Below are 15,941 nucleotides of genomic sequence, written 5' to 3'. Positions count from 1 at the left end.
TGAGATTACATAGGAAACACCTTTACCCACATCTCCCCCAATGCCCACCACCACTTCCAGGCCACAGTAACAGTTGTTTGCATGGAGAAAACCATGGGGGAGTCTAATGTTTGCAAAAATCTTCATTCACAAACTTTATGCCCAGGAGGACTTTGCTAAAAGCTGCTGAGATTGCTCAAGGGCCAGCAAACACCAGGGGGGGGGGGAACGTCATGCATAAATCACAAAAACAGCATTAACAGGATCAGAGCACAAACAGCTTGGAGACGCCCAACTCCTTCAATGGTGTCCTTGTTGGGTCAAAAATAACACTGGCCTTCTTGGGGTGAATTCCAGTGATAAAATTCTCTCTGTAAAAATTCTTTATTAGCATTTCTACTCCGGTCAAATATAGCCTGTGGGCATTTGCTCTCCCTGGAATGGGTAACTATTATGGAAATTCAAATATGTAAGGCAGAAATCAAACAGCCATTCATTCATTCCTGAGGAGTCAAAGGTACTTCGCTCAAACACGGTGGCCCTGTGGCTTCTGCTGTGGGACCAGAGCCATGAGAGCAAGGCGACTCCCAGTGTTAACAGGATCAATGTGTCCTTGGCAGGGGCAAGGACCAAAAGAGGAAGGCTAACCAAGTGCCAGCGCTTTCGGAGAGTTCTGGAGGATGATGGTAGGCCAGGGCTCAATCCCTAACTGGTGGACACCCTGAGATACCAGCCGTATTAATAACTATGTGACACATTATCTCACTGGGTCCTCAGAATCTCGGCTTAGTGGGGCTGGGGAGAGAATGGTTCCACTACTCATTAGAGACCCTCCTCCTGCGGTGCAGAGACCTAGTGCCTCAGAAAGGGGCTTTCTCAAAGTCTGTCTTTCTTAAACTCAGGGGGTAAGTTGGAGACTCATTTAACCAATTGTCTTAATTATCAAGAAGTCTCAAATATGAGCAGGATACCTCTTCTAGACTAGCCCCCATGTCCTTTGTGATCTCTCTCCACCTCCCCCTGATGTGACTACCCTTCTTTCTGCTATGACTAGAGGCCAAATAAGAGACCGGTGTAGATGTCTGTACATGTGACTAAAACCAGAAGTAGGCCAGAGCCCCGAGCCAGATGCAGCCTGTTCCTAGGGCTTTTCCCTTCAACACCCAGCAGGAAAAGGTCTGCATCCATTCCCTGAGATGGTCAAATATGCCCCCAACAACTGCACACATCTTTCTCCCTACTCCACAGGGGGTTCATCCAGTTTCCCCTTTTTAAAAAGTCAGTCTTATCCTTCAGAAACATCAGTAGGTGGAGACCCAGCCTCTGTAGAATGGACTTGGGGCTTTCCTTACCTCCCTCCCTCCTTTCTAGGTACAGAGTCCCTTCTAGCCATGTCCATGGGTGGGACATGTCTGACTTAACACACTAAAGAGGTTGCTCCGAGGACAGCCCAAAGTTGTCTTAAAATCCCTTCTCCAAAGCTACTTAAATGCTCATTTGTGTAAATTTTAATGTCATAATAGGACAATGGGATTGCTTTTTTTCTATTTCACAGTAAGGTAAATCTAAGTAAGGGTTTTTTGGTATTATTGTTATTTAATTTGATACAAGGTCTTGCTATATATCCCACCCTGACTTGGAATTCACAGTCGTCTTGCCTCAGCCTTCCATGTGGTACTTAGGATACAGGTGACAAAAGACATCCTGCCTGGCTTCCAAACAGTCTAAGTTAAAGAGGAAGCTGGGACAGAAAGAGAAGGGAGATGAGTCATTGGCTGAGAGCCCTTGCCAAATCAGAGTTGGGGACACCACAGGGCTCTCACAAAGGTGGTCTGAGCAGAGGACGAGTCTCCAGAAGTTACTGGGAGAGCAACCACACAGTAGGGAAGAGACAGGAAGGGAAGAAGGACCACGAGCAAGCGGCCCACTGAAGGATTCTGTGTGCACTTTTGGCTCAGTTCCAGCGGCCACCTGAAGGCGGCAGTGGATACATCTCAAAACTGCCTCTGCAATGCAGTACCTTCTGATTATGATAAAACACAGAGGAATAGCAGGTAGGGAGTGTTCCTTAAAAATAACCAATCCGTAGGGAGTGTTCCTTAAAAATAACCAATCCAACAATGGACACATAACACAGGCCATTCAGGGTCAGAATAGCAGCCTAGGGTAAGCTGAATGATGGTCCCATATTCAACACCCTTTAATTAGCTCTGTCATAATTTCTGTTTCATGACACCCACTTTTCTATGCCAACAGTCAACCTCATGATATTGTAGATGGGAACAGCATCCTAGAAGAGGAAGAGAAAGCATGAGATACCTTGTTGAATCTTACAATCTGATGCTTAATTCCAAAGATGACCTCGCAAGCCTGCTCTATTATTAAATTCCATCCTAATGGTCTCTCTTTTGCTCTTCGCACTCATTCTTGGTCAACACGCAGAGATCCCTATTGCAAATCCATTAGCAATGCAGGACAGTGTGGAAAAATTGCTCAGGTGTTCCCAAGATCAGGAGCCACCCCCTATGCTCCTAGGAAAGCTGACCTGGACTCTCTATGACAACAGAGGGAAGTGGCAGGTGGTCAGCTACGGCCTCTGATTCTAAGAGAACAGGCAAGAGAGGTGGAAACAGCAAGTTGAGAACATCTGCTTCACGTGGTTCCCCATACGGGTATTTCACATGGGAGGAACTATACTGGCAGACGCTTCAGTCATGGAGCTTCGCAAAGTTCTCAAATCAGCCCGTGAACTACAGAGTTTGCTGCTTCTGAGAGACTAGTCCTCCTGATAGAAACAAACAAACAAACAACAACAACAACAACAACCCTGCACCATGTTCCAGGACCCAAACAGAACAATGCAAATGGATTCACCTTACACTCCGCTGACTGAAATCATAGTCTCCTGAGACTGGGGTTTATGCAGGCTCATGCCTGCCGTCGGTTACAGGCAATGTCAAGGCCAAATACGGTGAAAAGTTTTTGAAAGAGCCTGTGGTTTTAAAGACTATTTTGCGCAAGAAAAAAAAAGTAGTTACTTTGAATTTTTCTGAAGTTGTTCTAATTGCTAAACTGCATGGACTCCTGGTAAATGTCTCTCAGTTTGCACCTGTGTTCTTGTCCTAGCGAACGAGGAAGCAATCTTTGAGTAGTATCTTCTACAATCTGGGCTTGCAATCAAGGTGCCAAGTGAAGATGGAGACAGAACACAGCCTTACCGTTTGTGGAGGTTTTTCTAAAGTTGTCCAGAAATTCCTCCAGCAGCTGGGACTGGTTGGGAGAGGGTGGTTGACCTCTCCAGTCCCTGGAGCACAGGTCACTGTCTGACCAGGATGTGCACAGGGTTGTCTTCTTGTCCAGGGGCCGGGCAATCAGGGTAAGCCCGACGCTCTTCTCGGAAAACAGGGCCTCCATCTGCTTGATGTCAAGGTCAGACACAGCTTCCCCATTTAAGGTCATGATCTCGTTGCCCTTTCTCAGTCCTGAGAACCAGGAAGGGAGAAACAGGAAGAAAGAGGGCAAGGGAGATTACAGAGATGCATCTTAAAGAAGAAAGCAAGCAGCAAGTGCCAGCCACTGACCAGGTGGAAAACGCAGCGTTACGCACATGTTTAAGCTAAGGCTCAGCTCTGAGCTGGCGTTAGGCAGCTGCTTGTAACACAGTCTGGGGAACAGCTTATCAAGTGTTTTCTCTGGGTCTCTCCCTGTCTCACACATTCCTTCCTTCCCTCTATCTGGACATCTTTATGAATACTCTATTTATAGACACACACACCTGTATGAATACTCTCTTTACACATACACCTATATGAATACTCTCTTTATACACAAATACTTTATATATACATATATGACTTTTCAAGTAAATTCTTTCTCAAGAACTCGCACGTACATATCTGTATGAATACTTTCTTTATATACATACACATCTGTATGAATACTCTTTACACACACCTGTATGTATACTCTTTATAAACATACAATACTTCATATATACATATATAAATTTTCAAGTAAATTCTTTCCCAAGAACTCCCACATACACATCTGTATGATACTGCCTTTATACACACATCTGTATGAATACTCTTTCTTTACACACACACATGCTTTATATATGTACATATGCATTTTCAAAAAAAACTCTTTCTCAAAAACTCCAGGATGAATCCTCCTCATCTGAAAAAATAGCAAAACAAGCCCATGGGGCAGATGCATCTCACAGTTAGAAACTCAGAGCGCACACACACAGCACCGCACAGACCTCCTCCGTATGCCAGACTGTCGGGGAGAACATCGCTGATAAATATCCGGCTGAGATGCTGGTGCTCGTCCACCTGAGCTGTGACTGCAAACCCTGGGGGGGGGGGGAAGGGAGAAAAGAGAAGAGCGAGTGTGAGTTCGCCTCCTTTTATCTCCCCAGCCTAGGCTGGGGTGCATCAGTAAACATCCATTCCTGTCAAGGCAGCATTGCTGAGAAGTCAGGTTACCACCATTTTGAAAGTGCTATTATTTAGCAAGAGTGGGGGGAAAAGAGGAACCCCACCCAGACTGGAGGGTTTAGACACAGGAGTGTGCAACCTTAATCAACAGTTGTGTCTGTCCATGGCAGCACGTTCCTAACAGCCAGCTCCTGGGAACAGCCTGTCTGACTAATGAGGAGACTAAGGACAAACAGAATGTGATGTATACAGGTGGTAGGACATTATTCAGTCTCAAAAAGACAATTCGGGCACATCCTCTAATGGGATGAACCCTGAAGACATTGATGCCAAGTGAAAGAAGCTGGGCACAGACAAACATCAAAGGGTTCCCAAATTCGTAAGGATGAAGGGTAAAATGTCACTTATCAAGAGCAGGGGAAGGAGAGGAGAAAGCTGGCCTCCTAGGGACACAAAACTCCAGCTCTGTCACATGAGAGATCTGGAGATGGATGGTGAGGGTGACTCGTGGACACAACGGACTTGTCACCATGGATAAAGGATGCAGATAACGTTTGTTACTTCTACCGCACCTCAGTGCTTTTTTATAAAGTTAAGACGAAAAGTTACTCTTACTGAAATGAAATGTAATGAGGTGTTTCGAGAAGGTTAAAGACTGGGGTTGGGTAATGAGACAACGTAGCACGTGCTGTACAAGCATAAGGATCAGAGTTCGAATCCACGGAACCCACGAAAAACGCCAGGTACACAGCACAGGCACCAGTAACCCAACATTTCCTTCAGGAGGTTGAGATTGAATAATGCCTGGAAACTCGCAGGCCGGTTAGCCTGGCCCATGCAGTGGAAAAACAACAAAGAAATCCTGTCTCTAAAACATATACTCAAGGATATAATTCAAGGTTGTCCGCTGTCCTCCACATTTGTGCCCTGGCTTATGCATACCTGGATATCCTCCCTCCTTCCCTCCCTCTCTCCCCTCTTCTCTCTCTCACACGCACACGCACATGTATGTACATACACACAGAAAGAGAAGGTGAAGAAACTGCCCAAATGGAGCCAGTGCTTTATGTAGATGTGACATGCAAAACCCAGTACATGTCCTGCTTGGAACGACGTCCCCTCAGACACTGCCTCCACTGCCACAGGGGAGACTAGACTTCCACATTTGGGTCCCCCAATGCTATTAGCTCCTGGAGGTTAGGGGAAAATGTCCTCTTTCCCCCATGTCTTCTCTAAGCCTCAAGCAAAGCCTGATCAGCCATGGCAAAAGAATCTGTGACTAAACTCATTCACTCAGATGGGAAACAGACATGGCGGCCATGGGATGCAAATGGGATGCAAACATGACGGCCATGGGAGCAGACATGGCAGCCATGGGAAGCAGACATGATAACCATGGGGAGCAGACATGGCGGCCATGGGAAGCAGACGTGATAACCATGGGAAGCAGAGCAAATGCCAAGAGGAGTAGACAAAAGGCAAAAAGAGTTTCCAAGCGAAACCAACTTATAACCTACCAACACAAGCCTATGGTGGACACAGTGGTTCCCAGCATTTGAGAAGCTAAGAGTTTTGAGGATATTCTGGGGTCCCAGGCTAGTGTGAGCTACAAAGTGAAACCTTGTCTCAAAACAAACCAACACAGCTGATCATAGAATTAAGAACAATCCAAAAGAATGGAATCTTCACATATTACAATTTTGCATATTAGCAACTTGAATTAAAGCAGGTATCTAGGCTGCGACAATGTTTTTGTCGTGAGAAAACAGCCTCTGCGGAGGCGTTCACCAGCCTTCATCTGATTGCTGACTTCTGGTAAAGGCAATAAAAGGCTGAGGCGCCCTCTGAGACATCAGCAAACTCCACAGAGACCTTAGAGCTGGGTTTCAATAAAGACCAGGAAAACAGTTAAACACCAACTCTGACCTTTCATTGTTAAATTCAGGTCAAAGGGAGATAAACAAAGAGATTGGGCTTATTCCAGTTAGATCAGCCACGTGTTCTTGAAGGGCAGGTAAGATTTCTATCCTGGGCGAAAGGGTGGGGGAAATATGAAAAGAAGTTTTGTGGGGCTGAAGAGATGACTCAGTGGTTAAGGGCACTTGCTGCTCCTAGCATGCAAGTTGGGCCGCTCACAACTGCTTGTAATTCCAAACATAAGGGGATCAGACGCCCTCTTCTGGCCTCATCAGGCACTGCAGACAAGTATGACGACAAAAATCAACAGATGGATCAAAGAAGCTTTGTCTGACCCTTGGGTGAACCTCAGACTAGTTCCCAGCACAGTTTAATTCCTTATGTTGGCACTACCACCAGCGAGTCACATTCCTTACCAACTCTGATATTATTTCCTGTAACTGCCTTGCCACCTCCCCCAATATTGATATGTACCAGTCCATTCTGCTAAAATCAATAAATAATAACAAAGAGAGAGAGGAGGGGGACTAAAGGTGGGATGAGAGGCAAGCTCCCAGGGTCAGGAGAGAGCTCAGGACACTCACCGAAGTCAGTCACATTCCCAGTCTTGGTTAGCTGCACGTCATACACATTGAGAGGGAAAACTTCAATTTCGTCATAAACCTAGGGAAGGTAACGGATTTAAGGTCACACAACCTCCCAGCATTGTGTTGAGACGATTTCCCCGGGAAGATTACCGCACTGCTTACGTGAGAGCTCTTTACGAAGCAAACACCAAATGTGAAGTCTGCCCCTAAATTACAGCCTTGAGAATTAAGAGCATGCAGAGACCTAGGGAATGTGCTGAGCTGGGTGGGAGACTGCTCACCTAGCATGTGCAAAGCCTCGGTTGGGTGTAAACCCAAGCATCACACACAGGCTAGGTGTGGCAGCACACATCTGTATGCCAGGCACTCGGGAGGTCGAGGCAGGAGGGTCAGAACCTAAAGATCGTGGGACCAAACTAGGCTCTCTGAATGTGGGTGACAGTTATGTGGCTTGATTTATTGGGGAGGGGTGGGCTGGCAATAGGACCAGGACTTATCCTGGATGCATGAACTGACTTTCAGAGCCCATTCCCTCTGGTAGGATACCTTGCTCAGCCTTGATACAGGGAGGAGGAGCTTGCTCCTGCCTTAACTTGGTGTGCCAGACTTTGTTGATTCCCCAAGGGAGACTTTACTCCCTCTGAGGAGTGGATGGGGGTAGGATAGGGAGCAGGTGGGGGTGGGGGATGGGAGAATGGGAGAGAGATGGAACTGGGGTTGGTATGTAAAGTAAAAAAAAAAAAAATCTCGAGATCATTTTCAGCTCCACATGGAGTTTGAGGCCAGCCTGGGCTGTGAGGTCAGACGCAGACACGGTCGGACAGTCCCTCTCAACCTTCAACCCTCCACTTGCCTGCTCCTGCATGTATTCACAAAGGGCGGGCACATGCCACTCGACACTTCCATCCACCACTTTTCGAAGCTGAAGGCCGTAGTGAGTGGGCTCCAACTGTCTCAACTGCAAGAAAACGATTGGTTACTCGGAGTCTAATTGCTCTGTCCTAAAATCACGCGGGTTCAGGAGGCTCACGACCAACCACTGCCAAAATCTCAAAAAGCGAATGGAACTATGGAAGAAGGGTCAAAGTTCACTGTGAAGGTTTCCTCTAATACCGTCACCACAGAGGGTAAGGGTCACCACTAGGAAGTTGAGGAACTGCATTTCATTACACCACCATCTCCCGTCAGATCGGCTAGCTCTTCCTCCTGTCGGTCGCTACCTTTAAATTGTTTCTCATGAAAGAACAGAGATTTGCAAGATGGGTTTAGGTTCTATGGGCTTCAGAATTTCACACTTCAGAGTATTTTCAAAATGAAAATGTAGAAGTTCAAATATTTCCTCCTTTCTCTCTCTGTCTCTGCCTCTCTCTGTCTCTCTCTCTCTCTCTCTCTCTCTCTCTCTCTCTCTCTCTCTCTCTCTTTCTGTGGGTGTGTGAAACACGCAGGCATGCACCCCTTCCTCCTTCTTTCTCTTCCATCTTTTCTTTCACTTTCAACAGCAAAGCACTGACCTCAGGCCTGTGCCCCAGGCAGGATTAGCTGACCTCCTGCCCCTGACACCTCATAACACTCAGAGAATGTGTCACTGTGTCCGTTTTTAATCACCCAAACAGATTAATATCCAGGCTTTTCTGAAGAAAAGGCTTACACACTGGGGGGAGGAGCAGTTGAGATCATAAACACACGGTTGCATACACAAGTGTACGGGACGCTAAAGCTTCAATGCCAAGCATAAGAGAGAAGTAAAATACTCTTCATGCCAATCATGAATGTCAGCAAACTCTGTACGCCTCTTCACCATGTATGTATTCCCATGTACTCCTGTCCCTTAAGTCTTTCAGCTCTACTGCGACCCCTGGTGGTCTAAAGGCATCAGACCTGCCAGTGCGGAATGGATTGATCTACTTCATCTTCACCCTGGGAATAAAGTCCAGTTGGAAGAATGATTCACCGTCATCTCCTAAGTGCCCATGAAGTGACCGTGAACGGCACTGAGTGACGTACTTAATAGTACACAGAACACTTCATTGCTAAGCAATGTGAGCAGAAACGGATGCCACAGCAACTTTAGGGATAGACTAAATATGTCTGTGGGCAGAGTTAACTCACTAGAAAATGCTAATATGTTCCCCCGTGTAGAAAGTTGGGTCTTAAGCTCCCCTCAAAACCAGAAGCCAGGAGTGCATCACTGATCCTCTCTATTGAGCAGTATATATTTCTACAGCAAAACCCATTACCTTGCACGCCAACGTCAGCACATCCTCCACTCTGTGCTCGGGCTTGATGACCACAGTGACTCCGTCATGGTCCTGGAAGTGAACGTACGTCTGGATCTCCCATGTGCTGTCTCGGAGCGCGCTGTCTACCGTGGAGCCATACAGATGCAGATCATGGACCTGCGTCAGGTGAGAAAGCGTAGGTCGGGTGAGAAAAACAGAAGCTACACGGGGAAGAGTGCTGCCTTCATGTAAGTAGTTGTTGACATAAGTTTTGCACACGCTGCACACACTGGCCTCTCACACTGCTCTGGGGCGGCCTTTGGCTCTTCCTCTCTCTATGCAGATGGAGCCGAAGCCCAGGAACAGAGGCTCCTTCCACTCTGACACGGGGGCAGTTCAGAACAGCTCAGTCTCACTGCTATAGAGTCCTGGTGGAGAAGGGCCACGGGGAACCGTGCATCTAATCCTCAGTCCCTTTCCAGCTTCCCAAGGTCCTCATCCACAGGGATGGGCATGTCTAACTGTGCCCCAGCCCAGGTCTAAACTCAACTCTCTGCAAATGTGGTCCTTCATTCTCCTGTTTAGACTTCTTAAGTCTAACATCTAGTACAGAGCACATCTTCTCTGTCTCCCTGCTATGTCAGACGTGGCCATTTGTCAGGGAATCATCCCCAAACATACCACCTGATTCAGGACTTTCCCAGAATATTTTCCTACATCTCCCCATCGCAGCCCATCACTTCATGTGAGCCAACACTGCTCAGACGGATGACACGCATGGCAACGATGCACTCAGCAACTCAAGTACTTCCTCGAGCTAGATCCCTGCGGGAACACTACGGTGAACCAAACTCCAGTGCTGCTACTTGACCAGACAATAGTCGCCTGGTGGAGGAATGTTTAATTTGGATGGATGTGTTGGCAAACGCCTTTAATCCCAGCAGAGAACGGGAGACCTCTGAGACGAGACCTCAGTCTGAGCCTTATTGACGAATTCAAACCGTATCTCAAAACAAATAAAATTTGATTTGCTAAGCTTCAGTTTACCACTTTGCCAGAGGAATTATTGTTCTCATTACTGATATTTATAAATTAAAACGAGCTTTTATGAGCAAGGGAGCCCACGTGCATGAAGATGTCTTATGGGGGACACGTGACATACTGAATGGGGCTCCCTCGTTGCTTTGTAAGGCTCAGACCTGCAGCATTCGTATGGATGGGCTATTTTACTGCTAATGCCATGCACGTCTTTAAACACACACCGTGCAAAGACAAACTCGATATAATAAGGACGTTCCAAAGGACAGGCCTGGCCAGAAAAGGGGAAGAATCCACCTTTCTGTGCTGTCTGTTTGGAAACGGGATGCTCAGTTCTGAAGTGCTGTAACTGCATCTGCCACCGATCTGTCAACGCCAGCACATTTTCCTAGAAGGATGATCACAGCCAGAACCAAAGTGTCCCCCCCCCCCCCACACACACACACACACGCCAAGGAGAGAAGAAAAGACAAAAGCAGAGGCCTTGAGCCCCGGATTCCAGGTGGGCACTGGGACACTCTCTGCTAAGGGGGTATGTCACGTGGGTGAGGGTTTTCTCTGGCTCATTGTCCCAGGCAGTTCTGTCTCTAGGGCAGAGGTTCTACCCAGGGGTCCAGGAAGAGCAGGGGTTGCCCCTATCGGCACAGGCTCCACTCTTGAACAATGCTCATTGAAAAAATAAAACTGAAGGCCCAGCAGAGGTCACTGTGGAGTAAGAAACTGAAAAGAAACAACAGAAATCGCTACAGGGCACTTCATGCTGTCCTTCAAGAAGGGGGAGGGCAGGGACTCGGGGAGGTTCACCTCCGTGCCACACCATGAGGGAGATCCCTTCATGTAAGATAAAATCCTAATTCACTCGCAGACACACTCTCAGGTGGGCACCGTCATGACCCCCTACTTACCCGGTAAGAAAAATGGGTGCGGAAGTTCTAAAATGCTTTCTTAAGCTTACACTAGCAGTACCTGCAGTACAGAAGGGCTCTGACCCCCAAAGTCTGGATATGAGCCAAGCCCCCCGCTATGACACAGTGTGGTCATGGAAGCCTGCCAGCTAACTTCTCGCCACAGTGGACTTAAACTGTGCCCTAGTTGAACAAACTGTTTCCAGGGGCCTTCTCATAAAAAGTAAGACACTCCCCTGCCTCTGCATTTCTGATCATTTCAATTGCTTCCCTCTGTGGTTCTGTGCCCCCTGGCTCTAATGCTGGAATCACTCGTTAGGGGAACCCGCGACACTAAGTTCTTGACATAGCAGACCCCAGCTCACGTCAAGCTTAGCTTTGGGTTCATCCACTTTGAGTAGTGAGGTCATTGATAGTACGGTTGCCTCATCCACAGGTTCTTCTAGCCCTTAACGTGATGTCTCATGCCCAGAATATACTCAGTACCTGGATGGTGAGAGATGGGCGCCACTAGAGACTCACACCCGACCGACCCATGGGGGAAGGTCAAGGCTTGATACTTGCGTCTGATTCGGATTTGCTTTTTGAGTGCCAGGTTCTTAATAGCCCCGACTTTCAGGAAGACAAATTCCCACCTTGCTAAAAGAAGACAAGTCTTGAAAGAAGAAACGTGAGAGAATAAAGGGAGGGATGAGAGGAGGGACAACAGAAACAACCCCCACTAACCACAGCGTTGAGCCTGTACGTGCATGGAGGAGTCCTTTCCTACGTCCACACTGTTCACAGAAGATGCCTATCAAAGCCAAGGCCATCGGGGAGAGAGAGCCTCTCAAAAGACCTCCCACAGTGACAAACTAGATGTGTTTCTTGCTGTACACCCCCCCACATGTTCGAACATGCACACATGTATTAAATATGGGAAAGGAGAAACCTGGTTATTCAACAGAATCAAACAATGTGGAATTAATTAATTAGAACCAGGAAAAAAAATGTCTACTTGGTGAATACAGATCTAAGTTATTTTAAGCTTTGCCCTTTCCGAGAGAAAGCTTGTGTTGATTTCCTCAGGAAGGGCCAGTGTCATCCAAGCTGAAAACATATGGACTGTGGTTTCAAAGAGTCAGATAAAACATTCTCCTACATCCTTTTCTTTCAAGAAACAGAAAACCCTAAAACTAAACACACGCGCAAACGAGACATCTGGGCATTCCTTCCCGCACACCCTTCTCAAAGGGTGCTCCAGAGTCCCTGCTTGGCTAGCTGCAGCAAAAGGACAGTCTCACCTCCTGGCTCTCTCCTGCTCTACTTCCTCCTTCAGCCAGAAGATATTCCCGAAGTCTTGCTCAAAGTTCTCAGTCCCAGGAGAACACCGAGAAAAGACGTAGAACTGGCAGAGGTCAGATTTCTGTCTTGCTAGCCTCAGGCAGCCTGGTAACCTGCTGCCTCCACGCCTCCCTCGCCTTAAAGGGGACCACCACAAGTACTGACTTCGGGGGGCCACACCAGGAGGAACGGCATGAGATGCTCTGCAAACCTTCTGCATTCAGCTCAGCCACACCTGCATGATCCCAACAACCACTGCCCAGAACTGCGTGAGAATCATTCCTTGTTCCAAAACCCTGAGGAGCCTGAAGTGGGGTGTAATGTTGTCTCCTTACAGCCCAACTCCTGCTGGCCACTTAGGAACTGGAGGCATTGGTGAACTGGAGGCCCAGCCATAACATGCTACCTTAGCATTGGCAAGTCCAGCTAGCTCTCCTGGTAGGTAGGGCAACTGCTACAGAAATTATTATTATTATTATTATTATTATTATTATTATTATTATTATTATTATTACTATTATTACTGATGNTATTACTATTATTATCTAGTGGCCCTGAAACCACATGTCAAATCACTTCTACTCAGTATGTGTCGTGGAGAGAGGATGGCAACCCTGTGCGTTCTCGTGGCAGATGCTTTTGGATCGAATGGCTTGTAATTACCGCTTTAATCACTGAAGGGACATGAGTAGCAAAATCACAGTGTCTGTCTGTCATAAGTGGGCCCACACCACCCCAGTCCCTGATCAAAGGAGAGGTCTATTAGCAAGTGAGATGAAGGGACGGCACAAAAGAAACGATCCGCTCTGGCTTTTCTTGACAACTCCATGTCAAGGATGATGCGGTGTTCACTTCCTTCTTGGGCAGGTGGCCAGACAGCAGTGGTTGGAGAGGGAGGACTAAGGCCTGACTGGCCAGCTCTGTGCATGCAAAGAGACAGACAGAGACATGTTCTATGGGCGCACATGCACATGTGCTGTGGACGGTTACAGACCAGCGTTCTATTTGAACAGACTGTGCTGTGGTAAACAGTTGGCTGCTTCATTCACATTTTCCATTTGAGACACTAACATCCCGGTGCCCCCCCCCCTCCCGACCGCCCCGTCTGCAGCTAGTACCCAACGTGACAATACTCCAATTCACTCACTGCCACATAAAGTCAGGACACCCCCCCCCCCGGACAGTTTTCCAGGCTCAGAGGCCAAGGCCAGGGGCTGCCATGGCGGCGGCTGTGTCTTTCTGGGGCAGCTGCCACCCTAACTCAGTGGGAGATTTGTTGACATCTCCGCAACAAACACCTCCCTGGCAAACACTGTCTGAGACTCATCATTACTCATCAAGAGGCCTCTGAAAAGCTCTCATTTGGGGCGAGCCAAGGTGTCCTTTCAAAAACGCTCCAAGGAGGCTGGCTTTCCTCCAGCGCTAACAGACTCCCAATTAGGGTGACTCACTGCTAGACCCTTACAGGATGTACCAATTATGGGGGGATATTTTAAAAGGACTGCGGCTCCTCCCTCACAATGGCCTTTCTGTGTGATGCCAACGCACATAATGTACTTACTGTATAAAAGCAGACGGTTTGTGTGCCGCAAACATTCTCTGTGATTAGTGCAAGACAACTACCGAATAATAATTGTAATTATCCAAACAGCTACAGGCAGGATTTTAAGCCAAAGAGGTATTTTAAAAAAAAGAAAAAGCCCCCCCCCCTTAGTTCGAGCTACAGTTCTATTTGAACCTGGCTACCTGTCTTCTGTGACACAGGACAGAGAAATGCACCACTGAAACATCCAGCACACGAATGGGAAGTGTCCTGGGTCCCTACACAGGGTTTCGGCTGGAGATGCTCAGGAGAGGGGCCTCTAATAGCCTGGGACTTGGGGATTCGACTGTGATATGTGTGAACCTGAACCCAATTTAAATAGGCACAGGCCTTCACCATCAGTGACCATGTTAGCAACATTTCCTCTCAAAGTCTGCAGGAAGTCTTGATAATGCTTTGATGATCTCATTCCTAAAACTTGTAAAATAAGAACTTTCTATTGTTACATAATATTTAAGGAGATACAATCTTAAAACACTGGGTTTTGATCAATGATCCAACAGTTCTCAACCAGTAAAGGACTACAGCTAATACAAACAATTAAGCAGCCAATGTTAAGCGAGTCTCATAATGTTGGCATGAGCTATGGGCTTAGAATACACAGGAACACTTACACTACACAAACCACGAACCTACAAAAAGCTCTTCTTCAAGACACTACACACGAGCACACACTTACACGTGCACATGTGCATACACACACAAATGTGACTTGATAAGACAGGGCACAGTAAGAACTGAAATCTCGGTAACACACAAACCACATGATTAAGTCAAGCTCATTGATGACAATATGATCTCACAGGGATTTTGAATCAGCTCCGCAAGTATACAGAAACCACGGGGCACAGGAAATGGACAGAATTCATTATCAAACGACTGCCACTTTGATAGCAGCATCCTTTATAGAAGAGAAGGTTCGGATGCGGTTTCAGTGCCCCCTCGTGGTTTGTGAGCTTTAGCAAAAGGATCACACAAGGCAGGAAAGTCCCATCCAAGCCGTCCCATCCCCATAGCCTGTTCTTGGCAGCCATGGTGCTGGCAGGCTGCTGGTGAGAAGAAACAGGACTCCAGGTAGAGGATCTTCCAATGGGAGGCAGGGCGCCTGAAGCAGAGCTGCCACCTAGGAGCAGTTTTAGCAACAGCGGAGATACACTAAGGAGACTGTTCCTAGCTTCACGAGGAGGCGGAATGTGTAGCTGTCTATACTGAATATTTTATATCACTAGAGAGTACCGCCCTGCTTCCCAAAGCAATTGTCTCACAGTGTCTACCATTCTACTATAGTTCAGGGTTTTTTTCAAACTAAATTTCTAATTTATCAAAACTATTCCTATCAATGTGTTGGATTTTTTTTTCAAAGACACAGTAGGTTTGTCTATGCTGATCATTATCGAGCTTCTTAATTTTAATTTTGTTTTTTATCTATGTCTTGTGAAAGAGTGTGTATGTGTGTATGACATATGTGTGATTACCCAAAGGCAACAAGAAAGCATCAGAGTTCCTGGAGCTGAACTTACAGGCAGCTGTGAGCTGACATGAGGGTCCTGGGAACCAAACTCAGGGCCACTACAGGAGCAGCAAACTCTCTTAAGTGCTGAGCCTTCTCTCTAGCCCCATTAGCTGGTGTTTTTAAAGTTATTTTATTATATTATGTATATGGATGTTTTGTCTGCATGTGTATCTCTGCACAACATATATGCCTACTGCCTACAGAGCCAGATGATAATGTCAAATCCCCCTGGAACTGGAGTTACAGGTGGTTGTTAGCCACTATCTGAATACTAGAAAATGAACATGGGTCCTCTTGAAGAACAGTAGGTATTCTTAATCTCTGAGCCATTGTTCCAGCTCCATCATCAACATTTTAACTTTTAATGAGCTCAGATGTTTGTTAGAAATAAAATTACAGATAAAGGAATCCTGGG

The 15,941-nt window shown here is 46.9% G+C and overlaps 1 protein-coding gene across 5 annotated transcripts in view; it reads right to left on the bottom strand.

Annotated features, from left to right (window-relative positions):
• The window catches only part of Tiam2 (TIAM Rac1 associated GEF 2), a 234,998-nt gene that overhangs the window by 64,646 nt on the left and 154,411 nt on the right, over positions 1–15,941 (bottom strand). For all 5 annotated transcript variants that reach the window (XM_050135807.1, XM_050135806.1, XM_050135809.1 and 2 more), the window contains 5 exons: positions 9,163–9,321; positions 7,779–7,883; positions 6,923–7,001; positions 4,244–4,336; positions 3,198–3,461 (listed from right to left, as the gene is read on the bottom strand). In XM_050135807.1, the coding sequence (XP_049991764.1) occupies positions 3,198–3,461; positions 4,244–4,336; positions 6,923–7,001; positions 7,779–7,883; positions 9,163–9,321 (700 nt within the window). The remainder of the gene's footprint in view (positions 1–3,197; positions 3,462–4,243; positions 4,337–6,922; positions 7,002–7,778; positions 7,884–9,162; positions 9,322–15,941) is intronic.

The sequence above is a fragment of the Alexandromys fortis genome, unplaced genomic scaffold (assembly GCF_014885135.2).
Source record: "Alexandromys fortis isolate MF-2015 unplaced genomic scaffold, M_Fortis_MF-2015_v1.1 scaffold_23, whole genome shotgun sequence".
In the NCBI taxonomy this organism is placed as follows: Eukaryota; Metazoa; Chordata; class Mammalia; order Rodentia; family Cricetidae; genus Alexandromys; species Alexandromys fortis.
This window is presented reverse-complemented; position numbering and strand designations above follow the sequence as displayed.